Source organism: Meleagris gallopavo, chromosome 29, assembly GCF_905368555.1.
Source record: "Meleagris gallopavo chromosome 29, MGAL_WU_HG_1.1, whole genome shotgun sequence".
Taxonomy (NCBI): domain Eukaryota; kingdom Metazoa; phylum Chordata; class Aves; order Galliformes; family Phasianidae; genus Meleagris; species Meleagris gallopavo.
The window spans coordinates 1,329,285-1,346,396 of record NC_139432.1 but is presented as its reverse complement, the minus strand read 5'-3'; the positions used below and the strand labels follow the sequence as shown (position 1 = coordinate 1,346,396).

Here is a 17,112-nt window from a genome sequence, read left to right as displayed (position 1 = left end):
CCTGATATCCCTCCTGGTCTCGCTAAGGGGCAGCAGACCCCAAACCCGATGTGGGGTGAGCTGGAAGATGCTCCCCCTGGGTGCACAAATATCCCTCTGCTCAGCATGGAGGCTGATTCAGGTGGGGAGGGGAGGTCACAGACTGCACTGGGGCTGGGGATGCTCAATGGGAATGCCGCCATGGACATAAAGCTTTGCAAAGCATTGGGTTTGCATTTATTTCCTGCTGGCAGTGGGGCTAAAACAGGACCCCAAAGCGCCTATTTTAGGTCTTGCCAGGCATTTAATCCGTGGTGCCCCCCAATGCTTGCAAGGCAGGAGCTGACGACGGGCATGGAGGGCACGCAATGTGACAGTGCCTCAAAAAGCTCTGCTACACCCCTACGTGCACTATGCCCTATAGCAGCCTATATGGGGTGGCACAACGGGGCCGGGGCTTCCCTATGGCGCTGAATCCATCAATCCCCGTTCCCTGGGGATGCAGCCGGGGCGGTGTTTTGCCTCGGGGGGGTGTTTTGCTTGGGGCCGGTGGGTGGCACTGCGGCCCTACGCCGCGGGCGGTGACAGCGGATCCACGGGACAGCCCCAAAGCCACGGCGGCCCTACGGCTGTCCCAGGGTTGCCGGCACCGAAGGACTGTGCCCCCCCAGCACCACGAGAGGAAGGTAAGGGGTTCGCTGCCCACTGCTGGGTGCTCGCAGAGCTTCACCCCCATCTCCATCCTCGCTCTGGGATGTGCCTCACACAGATCCCATGGGCAGTGCTTGGCACCAAATCCCATTCTGCCACCCCAAAGGCGCTTTCGCTGCTGGATTTTGCACCCACTTCAGCGTCATGGGTACCCCGGGTACCCCAAAGCCCCATTCTGTGCCCACCCTGCGGTGCCCACAGCCCCCAGGCGCACATCCTGGTGCTCCCATCCTTGCATGCTCCCCATAGGGTTTGCTCTAGGCTATGTGCGAAGAAAAACAAAATTATAGAGGCTTCCTAGGAGTGGTAGGGCTGGGATCCACCAGCCACATCCCCACAGCCACAGCAGGGGGATGTCCCCATCCCTGCCCTACACCTGCAAATGCACTGGGGCTGCTCTTTGCTCGTTTGGAGAAAACCCCTCGATGCAAAGCCGGGGTTCTTCCCTTGGTGGTGGGTGCTCATTGACTTGGGGAAGACGGCTGTGGGGTGTCTGGGGCCAGAGAGGCAGCTGAACGGTGGCATGGAGCCTTCAGACCAGGCCAGGTGGTTGCTGCACCCCAGAAGGGACCAACCCTACGAGATGGGTATGGACCTTCTGCACCCTCCTCACTGCCCCCTCGCCTGCTGTGCACCCCAAAAAATGAGAACAGCACCCAAAATCCCCACCAGGAAAGGCAGAACACACACCAGGACACCTTCTCACACCATCTCTGAGCTGGATACGACTTCGGGGTCTGGCACAGCACGGGACATGGGGACACAAAGTGCTGAAGCAGGATGAGTGCAGCATCACATCGCTCAGGGATGTGGTCCCGGGACCTTTTTGGGGTACATTGGAGCACACAGACCCCGGAAGGGTCTGTGCTAACGGGGCCGGGCGCTGCCACCCCCTTGATTGGCGCCGCGGGGAACGAATGCCACAGCTGAGACGGCCGAGGGTACCTGAAGGATCCGCGTGTCCTCAGGTTTCACTCATGACCATCTGACAGCAGCAGCAGCTGCGCTGCCAACAGGCGCTCGCGGAGCCAAAGGAGCCGAAGGAGAGGGAAATTCTGGCCCCGAAAATTCTCTCTTTGGGATTTCGCTTTTTCCACCCAACGGTAAGCGCCGGGTCCAGCACTGGGACAGCACCAGGCTGCTGGGAAGGGGCTCGCATGGCCCTGGGTTCCTCTTTCTTCCTGGGGTTGTGCCATGGGGCACCACTGCAGGAGGTGGGTGTTGTGGGGTTTTTTGCTTTCGGGCCCCCCCCCCCCCGTGCCAAAAACAGATGGGGACGGGGGGTGGCAGTTCTCAGAAGGGCACTGGGACGCGGTGACTGTGGTGACACCAGCAGTCCGGTGGCTTTGAGGGTTGGGGGTGGCTGAAAAGTCCCAAGTCGCCTTTCTCCTGGCTTCTCTTCCTAAATATAAGGGGATCTAAATATAAACCCGGCCTGGGCCAAGCCAAGGTTGCAGGAAAGGTCTGCTGTGCTGCGCAGTGTCCCCTTTCCAAAGGCGCTGTCCCCACAGGGACGTACCTCTACGTCCCCAGTCTGCACAAAACAGGAGAACAGGGTGGGATTCAGCTCTGATTTGGGGTGAGAACCCCCATTCCTGGTGCATGGGGCATCACCAGGGCTGTTTTGGGGGGCCAGGCACCACGGTCCCCCCATCCACGGTGACAGTCACTGTCCTATGGGGCACAAACGATTCGTCCTCTGCCCACATCAATGCATGGAGATGTGGCCAAGATATGGGGATGCACTGCAAAATATTTAATAGTGGATTTCACTGAGCATCACTTGCAGAACACCAGCAGGATGGTTGGATGCGTGTCCTTGGTTGTATGGAGACCATACAAGCGTGGGTGGTGATGCTCTGAGCTGTTCCAGGAAAATCCCTGATGTAATAATGGACACTTTTATGGGAATTGGGCAAGGGACACTGAGTCCCATGGGATGCGGTTGTGCTAATATTTGAAGAGCATTGTCCACACCGGGGGCAAAGGGTCCCTGTGCAGTGAGTGGTTGTGTATTCCTGTGGGAAGTCTGCTGGAGTTGGAGTAGGAAGGGAGAAGCAGCGTCGGACATGAAGAGGAAGGTGCTTTGGGGTAGGTGATGGTGGAGGAATAATGCAAGAAATAAGGGCACGAGGGTCCAATGTGGATCTAATTTGGGTCCAGTGGTGTCCAATTCCAATGGGGGGAAATGGGTATCCTTTAGGATGAGGTGCTGCAGGACCACAGTATTGCAAAGCCTATTTGATCTCCATCCTGAGCACCCAATTCCCAGCATTGTGCACCCGCGGTGCCCGTTGTCACCCCCTCTGGGATGAGCTGACACCCCGCTCCCAGCCCGGGCAGGACGGGGTTACCATCAGTTGCTGGGGGATGTTGCAACCTCCTATTTCCATCTGCGGGCAGGAGAGCATCCCAGGACTTCGCAGCTTGCAGCCTATGTGTGCCACCCCCAGCTCCGAGTACATCGAGGTACCGTGGGGGCATTAAAGCGCCCGTGTCCCATACAGGATGATAGCAATCAGTGGATATCATGAAATTAATTTCCACACAGCTCATGAGTACGGGGCAGGCAGAGGGGAGAAGGGCTGTGTGTTCCCCTGAGCAAGACAGAAAGCAGAAGCTTGGTGTGCTTCCTCCCTTTGTGGGGTGCATGAGGGGAAGTGGCTTCCCTCCTGACAGCAATATCTGGACTTGGGGGATTGGTGGTGTACGTGAGTCCCAAATGGGGAAGGGCAGAGGGATGCTGGAGGGCAGCACCACGGATTTGGCTGTGCAGAACAAGCTGGGGAGCATAGGGACCCTTGGCATGGAACCCCATTGGCACCCATTGCTCACAGCCTCACAACAGGGGCAGTCCCTCCCCCAAAGCACACCCCAAGGAAGCAAAAATCCCACCTGAAAACCCAGCAAGCTCTTTTGCATTGGGCCACGCATCCGTCCCAGCGGTGCGGGTGCTGCTGTGTGTCCAGTGTGTGACCTCTGTTGGTCCCCACCGAGCAGAGGGAGCGTGGTGACACTGAGGAGCATGGCATTGTTTTCCAAAGGCAGCTCTCCCATTTTGCTGCACTGCTCCCAGCATGACAGATGCTGCCTGGAAGCATCCTGAATTCCTGCATTCCGGAATGCACCAAACCACCAAGCAGCTCCGGGAGGGCAGCGTAGGAGCAGCATCGCCTGTGGGGATTTCCAGACACCAAAAAACCTTCAGAAATCACAGCTGAATGCTGGCAAAAAGCTCCCCTTAAAGCAGGGCAGCCTACAGACAGAGCAGGGTATGGGGAGCTGAGATGGGGCTGCATCCCCCTTGGGGTCAGGAGAGGCATTTATTTGCAAGACAACAACTTGGAGACGTTGCATATCTTCCCAGTTCGGCTTTGTAATGCAGTCATAGCCAAGCATTGAGGCACGGCCGTATATCTGGGGATAGCAAACATCAGGCTCTCAAATAGCACGTTATCGTCTTACCGAAAAGGACATAAAGTTGTTTATAAATGGGCTCCTTTCGCCCGGCGGAGCAGCGCTGTTTGTCCCAGTTGCTGCTGGAAACTCGTAAAATCCCACAAGCACTCGTGCAGCTCTCTGGGCTTTGCTCTGTGCAGTGTTAAATCTTCAAGCAGAGCTCCCCACTGCCTGCACTCTCCCCAGCAAAAATAAAACATTGAGATTTTTCTCCATTTTCCCTTTTTTTTTGGGGGGGGGGGGGGGGAAGGCAAAAACAAACCCCACAGGACTTTCTCAAACCACAGCATCCTTACAACGATACCAGGATTATCTTTCCTCCAGCCATCAGCAAAGATCTGTGTCACCCCTTCCACTCAAGCACCATCGTAACCTTAAATATCCACAAACAAAACCCGTGGCAACCAATGGCATTGCCACCACGGCGCTGTGTCCTGCTTCCCAGCCAGGATCAAGAGGGTTTGGTGATATTTGGGCTCCCTCTGCCCTGCCTGGGCCTGGCCCTGCCCTCTGCTGCTTTCTGCTCATCCCCAAAACCCACATCTGCTCCCCACTGCAGCTGCCACCTCACTCTGCACCCTCAGATGGGGATAAATGAGCAAGGGATGGAGTCAGCCTGGGTTCCCAGCTGGTTTTGGGGTGCAGGCAGTAAGGAAGGGGTCGTGCAGGGTTGTGTTGGGTTGGGTTATGTTGGGTTGGGTCGTGTCAGATTGTGCAGTCGTGGATTGTGCTCCGTTGTGTTGAGCTGTATTGCACTGTTTTGTGTTACGCTGGGTTGGGTCGTGTTGGGTTGTTCTGTGCTGTGTTGGATTGCGGTGAGTTGTGTTGTTCTGTGTTGTTTTACGCTGTGTCGGGTTGTGTTGGAATGTGCTGTGCTGTGATGGTTTGTGTTGGGTTATGTTGTGTCGTGCCATATTGTGCCGTGTCGGGTCGTGTCGTGTTGTGCTGGTGCACGGCAGGCTCTGCTTTCCATCCCGCAGCCCTTCAGCCACCAGGTGCTGGCTTGCCTCCATCCCCCAGCATCAATTTCTCACAGCTCCACACGTGGGCAGAGCTGGCTGCTCGCTGGTGTCGGGCACGAGCTAATTGTTCTCCTGCTAATCCCCGCTGCAGGGATGCCCCTGATGTTATGCAGTTGGCTGAGCAGCACTTTGGTGAAGGAAGCTGCTTTACACTTGCTGGTGGCCGTGTAGGTCGGTGCTCTGCTTGGACTTGAGGCTCTGTGTGCCTCTGATGGGCTGTGCACACCGTGCCTCTGGCACTGGGGTGGTTTTATCCCTACTGGAGCATTGTAGGCACTGTCACAGAGTGTTCCATCAAACCAACACTTAGCTTTGGGGAAAAGAAGCCTTGTGGAGCATTCTCCTCTGATCCCAAACTGGTGGGCCTGGCCCCAGACTCACCCAGGTGCTAGAGGCTGGCAGTGCCCCCAGGGCAGTGGGACCCTTCTGCCAGCCCCATACCAGAGTGGGGCATGGGTTCATTGGGACAGGAGTGCAGGTCTGCATTTGATCCCTTCTCTTTTGGGAAGCAGAGATTGAGCGTAGAATCAGTGAATATCCTGAATTGGAAGGGATGAGTAGGGATCGTGGAGTTCCAACTGGTGGCTCCATTGCAGGAGCTTCAGATCTTGGATGTAGCTAAAATCTTGCACCTCTGGGTTTCCCAAAGGGGATGGTGGGCCTGGGGGCTGCAGAGTAACAGACCCCAAATGGACACAACAGCATGTCTTTGGAGGACCTCCTGCTTAGCCCCAGCGTCTCCCTTTTCTACCCTTTGGCCATGCAATGTTTTCAGCCCAGCAAAAAGCAAACATAGGGTCAAAAACAAAGCTGGGGTCGTGCACACACGTTCCCCTCCTGCCTCGGCTCCCAGCAGGGAGGAATGAGCAGAGTCATGGGGCTGCGGAAACCTGACCCCAAGCCTGATGGCCGGCAGCAGCTGGAGGCTCGGCCACCTCCACCAGCACCGTGCGCTGGGGATAGGGCTGTGCTGTGGGTTCTATGGGGCAGGACGTGGGCCATGCAGCACCCTATGCGCTTGTAGGGTTTGCTGTAGGGTTGCTATGGCTCCATCCCTCTCCCAGCAGCATTTGGAAGCTGCATCACAACACCGCTGAGCACGAAGAGCCCCGGCGCTGTGCCACCGCTGCGGGGGTCAGCAGCCTTTGGCAGAAGGAAATCCATTTTGCACAATGAGATGCAGTTCAGCAACAGCAAGGGAGCATGGCAGTTCCTAAAATGCAGCCATCTGCGGCAATGTGAAATCAATACCTCCTTTCACCTTTGCTTTTAAGGCTGGGTTTTATAATCACTGTAGGAACGCATCGATACTATGCACCAAGGTCTGTTCCCAACGGACCTATAAATGTTCTCCTTAATTACAAAGGGTTTCCAGCTCTCCGCATGCAGCAGGGCAGTTTGGGGTTGGGGTATGAGGAGTATTGATCCTAACACTCTTTCAGGCTCAGCTGCTCTGTAGCACTGCATAAAGCATCGGAGTGCAGAGGGTGTGATGCTCAGGGCGCTGCTGGTCGGTGGGATGCTCATCTTGGGGAGGGGACACATCCCTTGCCTCACCCTCCCCAAAACATCAGGGCTCTGCTCCTGGCAGCACTGCTCATTCAGACTGAATTTTCCTATTTTGTAGGATGATAGAATGACTTGGGTTGGGTTTTCTGTGAGTTGGGTTTATTAAGGTGGGGGGAAACCTGCTCCCCACCCGCTCTCTGCATCTCTTTTTGTTGCTCTGCTTTTCAGTGGGGCCACTCTTACCTCTCCCAAATGGCCTACCTAATTCTGGTCTGGAGAAGATTTCTATAAGAACGTGCCATTCTTGCTTATTTTGGCTCAAAACACGACTTCAGCTCCTCCCCCTCCAGAGCAGAGCCATGCAGTGCTGTAGGGCACTCACCTTCCTACCAAAGGGATTGGTGCTGGGAAATGACCACCAACCACCAGGACTGAGGTCTTCTGGCCGAGGAACCTCTTGCTTGCATGTAAGAGGAAAGCTCTGGTCCTTTGCAGCGTATTGCAAAGAGCTGGAGCAGTGCCACTGGTGCTGAAGGTGTTCGATTTTGTTGAGCAACCTTGGTTGTGAAACTGCGAGCCAGCTGGTGCAGCGCCAGGGAGAAAGGCAGTGAGATGATGCTTTTTTGGTTGGGTTTCAGAGGGGAAAGGGGAAGCAGGGTGCATGGAACCCAGATGTGTCCATTTGGATGCGATATCTGCATTCAACCCAAGCATTTTTCTTGTGATTTCAGTGGCTTTGGAGCTGTTGGCTGGAAGAAAGCCAACTGCAAAAGCCAACTAAGAGCTTTCCATCACCAAGCTCATAAACGCCCTCATTGTCCCCATTGGTCACCGACCAACTTCAAACCCCAACCTCAATAAAAGCCCCGAATTGTTCCCATCCAGCACCACTTTCTGAGCCCCGCTCTCCCCAGCAGGTCGGGCGCAGGCGTCCCGCAAGCAGAATGAAAGCATGGCCGGCCTGCCGTACATCCCGGGCCCCGAGAACCTGCGCCCTTTCACCCCCGCCTCGCTGGCTGCCATTGAGCAGCGCATCGCCGAGGCAAAGGCACTCAAGCTAAAGAAGCAGCAGGTGGAGGTGCCTGAGGAAGAGGAGCTCAAGCCCAGCAGTGACCTGGAGGCTGGCAAGAACCTGCCCCTCATCTATGGGGATCCCCCCTTGGAGCTCATCGGGACCCCCCTGGAGGACCTGGACCCTTTCTACAAGGATAAGAAGGTGAGGGACAGTGCTTAGCCTGTGGGTGTTAGGTGCAAGACCCCCAGAAACTCAGAGCATGGACTCCTCTTTCTTCCATCCATGCCTCTGGGTCCCACCTGAGCCCATCTCGGTGAGCCACAGCCCCATGTTGCTCTGGTTCCTTCTCCTCTGAAGCAGAGCATCCCTTCCTTGACCAGTTCTCCAACCTTTGGACAATCAAAATACGCACTTCAAAAGGCGTTGCTCTATCCGTGGGGTTGTGCCAATTTGTGTCTCACCTCTCTTTTCTCTGCAGACATTCATAGTCCTCAACAAAGGGAAGTCCATCTTCCGCTTCTCGGCAACTCCTGCGCTCTACCTGCTGGGGCCCTTCCACCCCATCCGGAGAGGAGCCATCAAAGTGCTCATCCATTCATATCCTTGCTTCAGTCCTGATGCTGGGAGGGGAGACGGAGAGGTCTGGGGGGTGTTTTCCAGTGGTGTCATGAGTAATTCTCATTGGGTTGGTCCCCAACCATGACCAGGATCCAGAGCTAGAGCTTTTGTCCCTTCCCAGGAGAGGGTGCCCAAAGGTTTGGGGCATCTTGGTGGCAATCGCCAAGAGCTGTCCTAGCATCATTTTGGTTGGAACAAGGAGAACACCTATATATGGTGAAGCTTCCTAAGATGAGGCCCAAGACTTCCAAGCCAAGAAGTTCTTGGCTTCCTACCCACGAGAATGGGGAGTCTAGGCAACAGCCTCAGCAGTTCTCCTTGACCAGGTTGTAAATTATTCAGCATGTTCATCATGATCACCATTTTAACCAACTGTGTGTTTATGACGATGAGCAACCCCCCGGCGTGGTCCAAGAACGTGGAGTAAGTCCCTGCTGGACATGGGGGGGGACATCCCAGCCTGAAGGGATGGGACCAAGGCTGGGACAGGGCTGTTGTGATCCAGGCATCCCTCAGAGGAGCAGAAGTGTCCTTGGGAGGTGATGGTGGCCCTCTCCATCCTAAATGCCCCCGTTTAAGAAGAGACATCCATGCTTTGCATCAGGCGTTGCAGAGAGAAGTGCTTCAGTGCTGCCCAAAATCTGAAAGGAAGGGGAAAAAACACATCTTTTTTTTTTTTTGCTGCAGTTCTGCGCAGTAGGTCTCAGTAGGGTTTAAAGAGAAAATAGTGCTGATAGTGCACTGACAGCAGTCAGAGGTGGTGCAGGATTGTCCCCATGGGTGGTGAGATGTCCCAGCTCACTCTATTGAGCGGAGGTTACGGGAGAGCCTCCCCCTCTGAGCATCCCCTGAGCCGCCGTTCCCATTTTAGATACACCTTCACTGGAATATACACCTTCGAGTCCCTCGTCAAGATACTGTCAAGAGGTTTCTGCATCAATGACTTTACATTCCTGCGCGACCCGTGGAACTGGCTGGACTTCATGGTCATCTCCATGGCGTGAGTGCAGTGGGACCCTGGGGACCTTGGGGACCTTGGGGACAGTGTGGGGTGACCTTCACGCCCTCTCCTCTGTCATCCTGCAGCTACATCACTGAGTTTGTGGACCTGGGGAACATCTCTGCTCTCAGAACCTTCCGTGTCCTCCGTGCCTTGAAAACCATCACGGTGATCCCAGGTGGGCAATTAGCTGTGCTCGCTCATTGCTTCATCAGCAAAAGCTTTTCTCCTGCCAGACACAGTTTTTTTAGGGCTTCCTTGGGTTTACGGCCCCAATTAACATGATCCTTATAGTTTCCTCAGCCCTTGGAGCCATAAATGCAGCTTTCCCCCCGATGCTGAGCACTCTGCTAGCAGGATTGGGGTAATTAATGGCTCTTAGTGCAAGTGGTGAACATTTAACATCAACCCCAAATATCCATCATGCAGCATTAGGGGCACGTTACCAAATAGCTCTGAGGGGTGCTTCCCAAATCTGATACCATTTCAAGACCCCATATGGACACAGAAACAACAGGTCAGAACCCTGAAGGAGTATTAGATAAAATTGCAGTGGTAATTTATCATCCCACTCACTTTGTGGCCCTGTATCTTCCAGATCTTTGGGCTTCCTATTTGAATAATTTTATATTTCCTCCATCAAACAAGCTAAAAATTGCGCTTTGGAAAAAGTGCACTTTGTTCTTAGTCCCAGGGCTCTTATTTCTGGCATGCCTTCCCCCCCAGGAGGCTCTGCAGAAATAGCAGCTGCAAAAATAAGCTGGTTTTGAAGGGTGGCCCTAATCATTTTCCCAATATAGATGAACCCTGGGAGAACCAGATTTTACCTAAATAGTTTGGGCAAATGGGGAACAACCGGGCTAAAAATCCTATGCCTTCAGGGATGTGGCTCCATGCACTTTGCTCTGAGCTGCCTGAGGCTCAGTGTCAGGATGTCCCGGTGTCACCCATCACCCATGCAGACAATTCCTCATCAAACGTCCGCCGCCGTCTGCAGAGGAAGCGAGTTAATCCCGGTGCTTAATGCAAACTGTCACTTCCATCCCCTCTGCTCGGATGCCGGAGGGTTTCTCTGGAAGGGACCAGCTGGCTCCCGGCTGCCTGTAGGATGCCACATGTCGGGGTTTGGGGTCATGGGGGTTTCTGTGCAGCCAAAGCCAAGAGCGGTGCACAGCATCGGCCACTTGGGTTGGTGAATCGCTGGCCTGTGTGCTGTGTAATTTGGTCTGTTCAGCAGTTTGGGGCTGAAAAACAGCTAAATCATGGTGTTTCTGAAGAACTCAAAGAAAAGGAATGGCTGGCCGCCAGCAAGGACGGGCTCTGAGTTGAGATGCCCAGGTCGAGGCGTGGGGACAGCTGGCTGCCCTGCTGCAAAAGGGACGTTGCCCATTGACACGTGAGGTCTGGGTCCATGGGGTGAAACTGGGGATACCCGTGTCCCCGCTAACCCCAGAGCTTCGGGAAGCAGCGTAGCACATCCTCTGTGAGCAAATGAGCAGTTAGCTCAGCAGGCTGACTCCCTCCCAGGGCTGAAGACGATCGTGGGGGCACTGATCCAGTCGGTGAAGAAGCTCTCGGATGTCATGATCCTCACTGTCTTCTGCCTGAGCGTCTTCGCCCTCATCGGCCTCCAGCTCTTCATGGGGAACCTCCGGCACAAGTGTGTGAGGTGGCCGCCCCTCAATGACACTTTGGTGGGGGACTTTGGGCTGGGCGACACCACGTTGGCCAACGCAACGCTCTACGGCAACTTCACTGATGGCATTGATGGCAACTTCACAGGCAACAGCACCTTCGATTTTGAAGCCTACATCAACGATGAAGGTAAGGACTCACTGCTCCCCTTCTCCACTGACACATCACCGTGGTTCTCGATTTACCCCAATCTTCCTCCATGTCTGACCAAGACAGTCTTCCCGTTGACGTGCTTCAATAGGATTCGGGTTTTGCAACGGGATACAGCTAGTGAGTGAAGCAGGGATTGTGCATACTCAGAGGAGGGACGGATGGAAAAATGCCAGGGAAAAAGCCCCAAAAATATGGTAGTTTATGCTTGTTTGGCTCATTTTTTTTTAACGCTACGTGAAATTGTAAATATAGCAATAAATCTGCCAGGGAGGGCTTCAATTTGTCTTTAATTGATATTTTCTTAGGGATTTCTGAGTAATTGTGGCTTTATTCCCTTTTTTATTTCCACCAACACCCTCTTGGCCCCCAAGCCTGGGGAAAGCTCAGCCCCAAACATGGGCTCTGCCTTTGAACTTCTCACCTTGTGCAATCAATCTGACGACTAGCCAGAGCAAACACAAAAGCCCAAAGTGGGAGGCAGCATCCAAAAGCAATATTGTGTTGGAAAAATCCATTCGGGGTCACAGATCGAATGCAGACTTGCCTAGAGCAAGCTGCACTCCAGGGGCTGTCTCTAAGGAGATGTTTCATGACCCATTTTGGGCACTCAGAGCTCAGGAGAAGGTCGGGTTACATCTGGGCTGAGCTGCGTCGCCCTGTTGGGGAAGTAAGCATCAGTTACAGGAAGGCTTCGTTGCAGGGGTGCAAATTCAATATATGGGATCTAAAGAGTGCAGCACAAATAGCAACAGCACGCTGCAGGCGTGTATTTGGGCTGGCAGCTCTTGGGGCCAGGCTAAATGTGCATCACCTGAGCAGCAGGAGGAAGGCGATGGCCATGGGCCTTTTCCCCATGTTTTTGGACCCCTACCATCCCTGTGCTCCAAGGATAAGCCCTGCTAACCCACCTTCCCAGGAGAGCTGACCCACTTGGCCATTCCCGGCCCTTGATGGGCTTGCAGCCATCCAGCTGGGCAGGTGAAGCAATGCCACGAGGTCGCAGAGCTGGAGGCAAGCAGTGCAACACAGTGAGCAAAGCCAACAGGGAGGAGAGAGCCCAGCTCTGGGATGTGGGAGAGCTACTCTGACAGCAAGAACTGCCAGGAGCTTGAAAATCTATCTCCATGCTTATTTATTTTTCCCATGTCTTGCTCTTTCCCCAGCAAATTTCTACTTTCTGGAGGGAGCGCTCGATGCCCTGCTCTGTGGGAACAGCAGCGATGCTGGGTGAGTGCAGCTCACACTGATGGTCGTGGTCCCCTCTGGGTGGGTCCCTGCAGGACCACTGTGCAGCCCAACCGTCCCATCTGCACCCGGTTGGGTGTTCTCCCACCAAGCACCCCTACCAGGGGATGGAACAACTGGAATTGAGCTCAGATGCTGTCACTGGAAGCCCCCACCATGAAAAGCATCCAGAGCAGTGTGGGAAGGGGCTTTGTGTGATAGGATCTACTGGTTGATATCACACAGAAGTGGATCTTTAAAGGTTTCTCCCAACCCCAACCATCCCACGGGCTGTGGGTACGCGTGGGGTGATGACAGGGACTGATGCCATCTGCCCTTTGACAGGAAGTGCCCAGAGGGGTATGTGTGCATGAAGACGGGCAGGAACCCCAACTATGGCTACACCAGCTACGACACCTTCAGCTGGGCTTTCCTCTCCCTCTTCCGCCTCATGACACAGGACTTCTGGGAGAACCTCTTCCAGCTGGTAGGTGCCAGTGGGAGCGCAGCGGGTGGGTGCGTGGCTGAGCCCCTCGTGGGCTGGCTGTGACTTCTACCTCATTTATTTTGTGCATTCACTGTTTGCATGAGAGTTCTGTTCTTGCAGTGCTGCCCGTGGCCTCGTAAAAAGTCACTGGATTGGGAATTCATTGGGCTTTGATCTGAGGGAAAGGCATGGATGGGGCGTGCTCTCACCCAGCTCCCAGTGTGGTGTATTATGGAAACTAGGGAATTGCAGAAGTATTTAGCGAAGCTCTAGCTTGAGATAATGGAGAGGGTAAGGGGGAAAACTCTCCTCCTGGACATCCTACAGGCAGAATTTGCATGAAATTCCAGTTTTCCTCTAGGTAATAGGTTCAACCCCTGAGTGCAGAGCTGGTTAAATCAGAAAAGCAAGACTGAAGGCTGTGTGTGTCTTCTGGAGATGATTATTCCCTAATCCAGAGTTAAAGTGTGCCCCAAGGGTGGTACTTGAGGTGCAAGGCCATGATGAGTTACTGGTCCCACCTTGGGCCTCCAGCTGGCACTGAGCAGTGCCGCTGGGTTGGCCAAGATCTCAGCCTGTTCATCCCATCCCCAACCCAAAGCCACGAGCTGCAAGAAGGTCAGTTGGGCAATGAGCACCACTTGGGGAGGATGGAGCAAAGTCTCATCTTCCTCCCATGACCGGTAGGAAGACAGTGCCAGGCCTGACCAACACTGCAAGATGTTTTTTTGGAAGCATCGCATTGTGCCAAGGAGGTGTGATGGCTCGTGCTTCCTCTTCCCACAGACTCTGCGTGCAGCAGGGAAAACGTACATGATCTTCTTCGTGGTGGTGATATTCCTGGGTTCCTTCTACCTCATCAACCTCATCCTGGCTGTGGTGGCCATGGCCTATGCAGAGCAAAACGATGCCACAATGCTGGAGGCGCAGCAGAAGGAAGAGGAGTTCCAGCAGCTCATGGAGCAGCTGAAGAAGCACCAGGAGGAGCAGGAGAAGCAGGTTGGTGGGAAGGAAGAAGGTCTCAATGAGGGACAGTTAGAATGGGGGGAGAAAGGGAGGGGCAGAGACACACGTAATGATTTTCCTAATTGCATAAAATCCAGGAATAAGTCCTGCTTGCTCTCAACCAAGTAAAAATGAGAACTGAGCAACTATTTGAGGTCACCAGCTGAATCCAAAAGTTTATATATGCATGGAAAAAATAGGCTGAAAAGATTTAATTTCCACATCTAAAAACCAACACAGGGAGCACTGGGAGGCAGCAGAGGTGCAGCACAGAACATACAGATCAGATTGAAAGAAGGAGGTGAGGAACAAGGCAGGCATCAGAATAATCGGTCCCTGCACGACACATCAAGAGCAGAAAGTCTGGCAGAGCGCCTGCATGGGCAGATTGCAATCAGGGTAGGAAAGAAGCACACGAGGGAGATGGGGCAGTTGCAGCAAAGCTAAATGAATTAGCAAACCATTTGCTTTTGGGCAATGCTGGAAACAGAAGACTCCAGCATCTTGCCTGAGTCCTGGTGTCCTTGCAAGAGTTTGGGTATATGACGAGTGCTTCTCTTTCTCATTTGGAATGAAGGCATATTAAAGTTCTCCACAGGACAGAAATCAGAGGTTTTACATAGAAACATAGAATTACAGAATCATTAAGGTTGGAAAAGTCGTCTAGGAAAATCATGTCCAACCCCAACCCATCACCACCATGCCCACTCACAGAGTCATTCCGGTTGGAAAAGACCACTAAGATCATCAAATCCCACCGCTGCCCCATCACCACCACGCCCACTCACCACATGGTTACGTCCTCGTGAATTATTCACCATGGCCAAATTCAAAACGTGAGAGGTTTTGGGAAGTTCAGACTGCGGACTGATGGAGATGTGGTTGCTGCAGTTGCAGGACAAGCAGTCCAGCAGCAGTTCCCTGCAGAGCAGCGTGGCTGGGAAGAAGAGCGACTCGGATCTGAACAGCGACCAGGACAAGGCAAAGGACTGCAATGGGCAGGTGGTCCCCAAGGTCGTGCTGCAGCGCTCTGCCACGGTGATTGAAGTACGTGCTCTGCCCTTGCTGTGACCCAACGCAACCCCCCACATCCTCTACAAGTGCCCACTGCTCCTGCCAACCTTCCTGCAGCTCTATGTTGCACCCCAGACCAACATCCTTTCGTCTTCTCAGCCTCTAAGTGCATTCAATACTTGTTTGCCTATGTGTCCTCTTCTCCTCTAGTTCAACCCAGCCAACGAGACAGAGAAATCAGGCTCCAACCATCTCACCGTGGGCAACCAAGATGGGCCAGGGCTCGAGAAGAGGGTGGGGAGTGCCGTCAGTGTCATCTCCAACACCATGGAAGGTATGGCCTGGCTACATTTTGGGCTTGGGTTGGAAAAGACCTTAAAGATCATAGAGTCATGGAATCACAGCAGGTTGGGTTGGAGGGGACCTTGAAGATTGTAGAACCATGGAATCGCAGCAGGTTGGGTTGGAAGGGACCTTAAAGATTGTAGAACCATGGAATCGCAGCAGGTTGGGTTGGAAGGGACCTTAAAGATTGTAGAACCATGGAATCACGGCAGGTTGGGTTAGAAGGATCTTTGAAAATTGTATAACCAGAGTATCACAGCACATCTGGGTTGGAAGGAACCTCAAAGCCCCCCCAGTCCCACACCCTGCCCTGGGCTGGGTGCCCCCCACCCCATCACACTGCCCAGGGCACCATCCAAACTGAACACCTCCAGGGGTGGGAGCTCCCAGGAATGGGTTTTCCCACCCAGGGGAGGACAGGGGAAGCTCACGCTGATGTCAGTTTTCCTTCTTGCCATCAGAGCTGGAGGAAGCTCACCAGAAGTGCCCGTCCTGGTGGTACAAATTTGCCCACATGTTTCTGGTGTGGGACTGCTGCTATCCATGGCTGAAGCTGAAGGAATTTGTCAAACTGGTGGTGATGGACCCCTTCGTGGACCTGGGCATCACCATCTGCATCGTGCTCAACACACTGTTCATGGCCATGGAGCACTACCCCATGACAGAGGAGTTTGAGAACGTGCTGACTGTGGGGAACCTGGTAGGCAGAGACCACCACCCCGTCCTTCCTTGCTCTGAGCCACGGCCCCCAAACCACCACCGGCGGGCAGCTTTCAGCTGCATGCAATCTGCTGGTGGGACGAGTCCAGGAGGCTCCTGGTTGGTTTGGCAAACCCATCCAAGGGCTGGGGAAGAGAAGAGGGAGGGCTGCATCCTCCCTCCTACCACCTTGCCCTGCTCCAGCACCTGCTGGGACCTCTCTGCACGCAGGCACGCTGGTGACACATGCTCAGCACATAGCTGCTTTGTCTCTGGTTTCATTCAGGAAATAAAAGGGGATTAATCGGCTGTTGCTCAAAGCGCAGTCACACTGCAAAAAAACAGCTCCAGCTTCTCCCTAGGGACGGTGGTCATTTCTGGATGTGTATAGGAACAGTGGGACTGGGGAATCCAGTGGGGCTGGGAGCGGGAGAAGCAGTGCTGACGCACACGATGGGATGCAATGGGGGCAGCTCCTGGGATGCTGGTGGCGGAATCCACCCCGTGACCCACGTCCAGGGTGGAATTTGCCCCCTGTGCATGCCATGCCACGCAATTCAACTGAGGACACTAATTGTCACATCGCTGACCCCACCCTGGAGTAATGTGATAATTCTCAGAGCTGTTGTGGTCCCAGGAAAAGCGATGTGTAGGAGCTGGCTCAGCTTTTACACAGTCCCATATCATTCCTGTTCCTGGTGCTGGGAATCCCTGCGACAGAAGGGGATTCTTTTGCCAATTAGAAGTCTGGTTTTAATTTCCACCCTTTTCCAGAAGCAGTCACCACTGCTCCCCACCATCCATACTGGAAGGTGGTTCCCAATAAGAGCTGAACCCAATGGAACAAAATGTTCAATTTGGGGGAAATACCTCATTTCAGTTTAGGTATTTCCCCAAAAACGAGGTGCTACCCACCCCACACAGAAGCTTAGCACTGACTTACAAGCAAACCAAGACTGCCGTGTTCCCTGCAGGTCTTCACGGGGATCTTCACAGCAGAGATGGTGCTGAAGCTCATCGCTCTGGACCCCTATGAGTACTTCCAGCAGGGCTGGAATATCTTTGACAGCATCATCGTCACGTTGAGCCTGGTGGAGCTGGGGCTGGCCAACGTGCAGGGGCTCTCCGTGCTGCGCTCCTTCCGCTTGGTACGTGGCACGGGGATGAAATCTATGGG

The 17,112-nt window shown here is 54.0% G+C and overlaps 1 protein-coding gene across 2 annotated transcripts in view; it reads left to right on the top strand.

Annotated features, from left to right (window-relative positions):
• The first annotated feature begins 1,655 nt into the window (after positions 1-1,655).
• Positions 1,656-17,112, top strand: part of SCN4A (sodium voltage-gated channel alpha subunit 4) — a 29,860-nt gene continuing 14,403 nt past the window's right edge. The window contains exons 1-14 of one of the 2 annotated variants that reach the window (XM_031557051.2): positions 1,656-1,793; positions 7,598-7,896; positions 8,174-8,294; positions 8,649-8,736; positions 9,185-9,313; positions 9,400-9,491; positions 10,841-11,137; positions 12,325-12,388; positions 12,731-12,872; positions 13,659-13,871; positions 14,769-14,924; positions 15,102-15,225; positions 15,698-15,936; positions 16,910-17,083. In XM_031557051.2, coding sequence (XP_031412911.2) covers positions 7,633-7,896; positions 8,174-8,294; positions 8,649-8,736; positions 9,185-9,313; positions 9,400-9,491; positions 10,841-11,137; positions 12,325-12,388; positions 12,731-12,872; positions 13,659-13,871; positions 14,769-14,924; positions 15,102-15,225; positions 15,698-15,936; positions 16,910-17,083 — 2,103 coding nt within the window. In that variant the 5' untranslated portion in view covers positions 1,656-1,793; positions 7,598-7,632. Of the gene's footprint in view, positions 1,794-2,683; positions 2,782-7,597; positions 7,897-8,173; positions 8,295-8,648; positions 8,737-9,184; positions 9,314-9,399; positions 9,492-10,840; positions 11,138-12,324; positions 12,389-12,730; positions 12,873-13,658; positions 13,872-14,768; positions 14,925-15,101; positions 15,226-15,697; positions 15,937-16,909; positions 17,084-17,112 lie in introns of those variants that run through there. The other variant, XM_085211024.1, reaches the window with a different exon arrangement.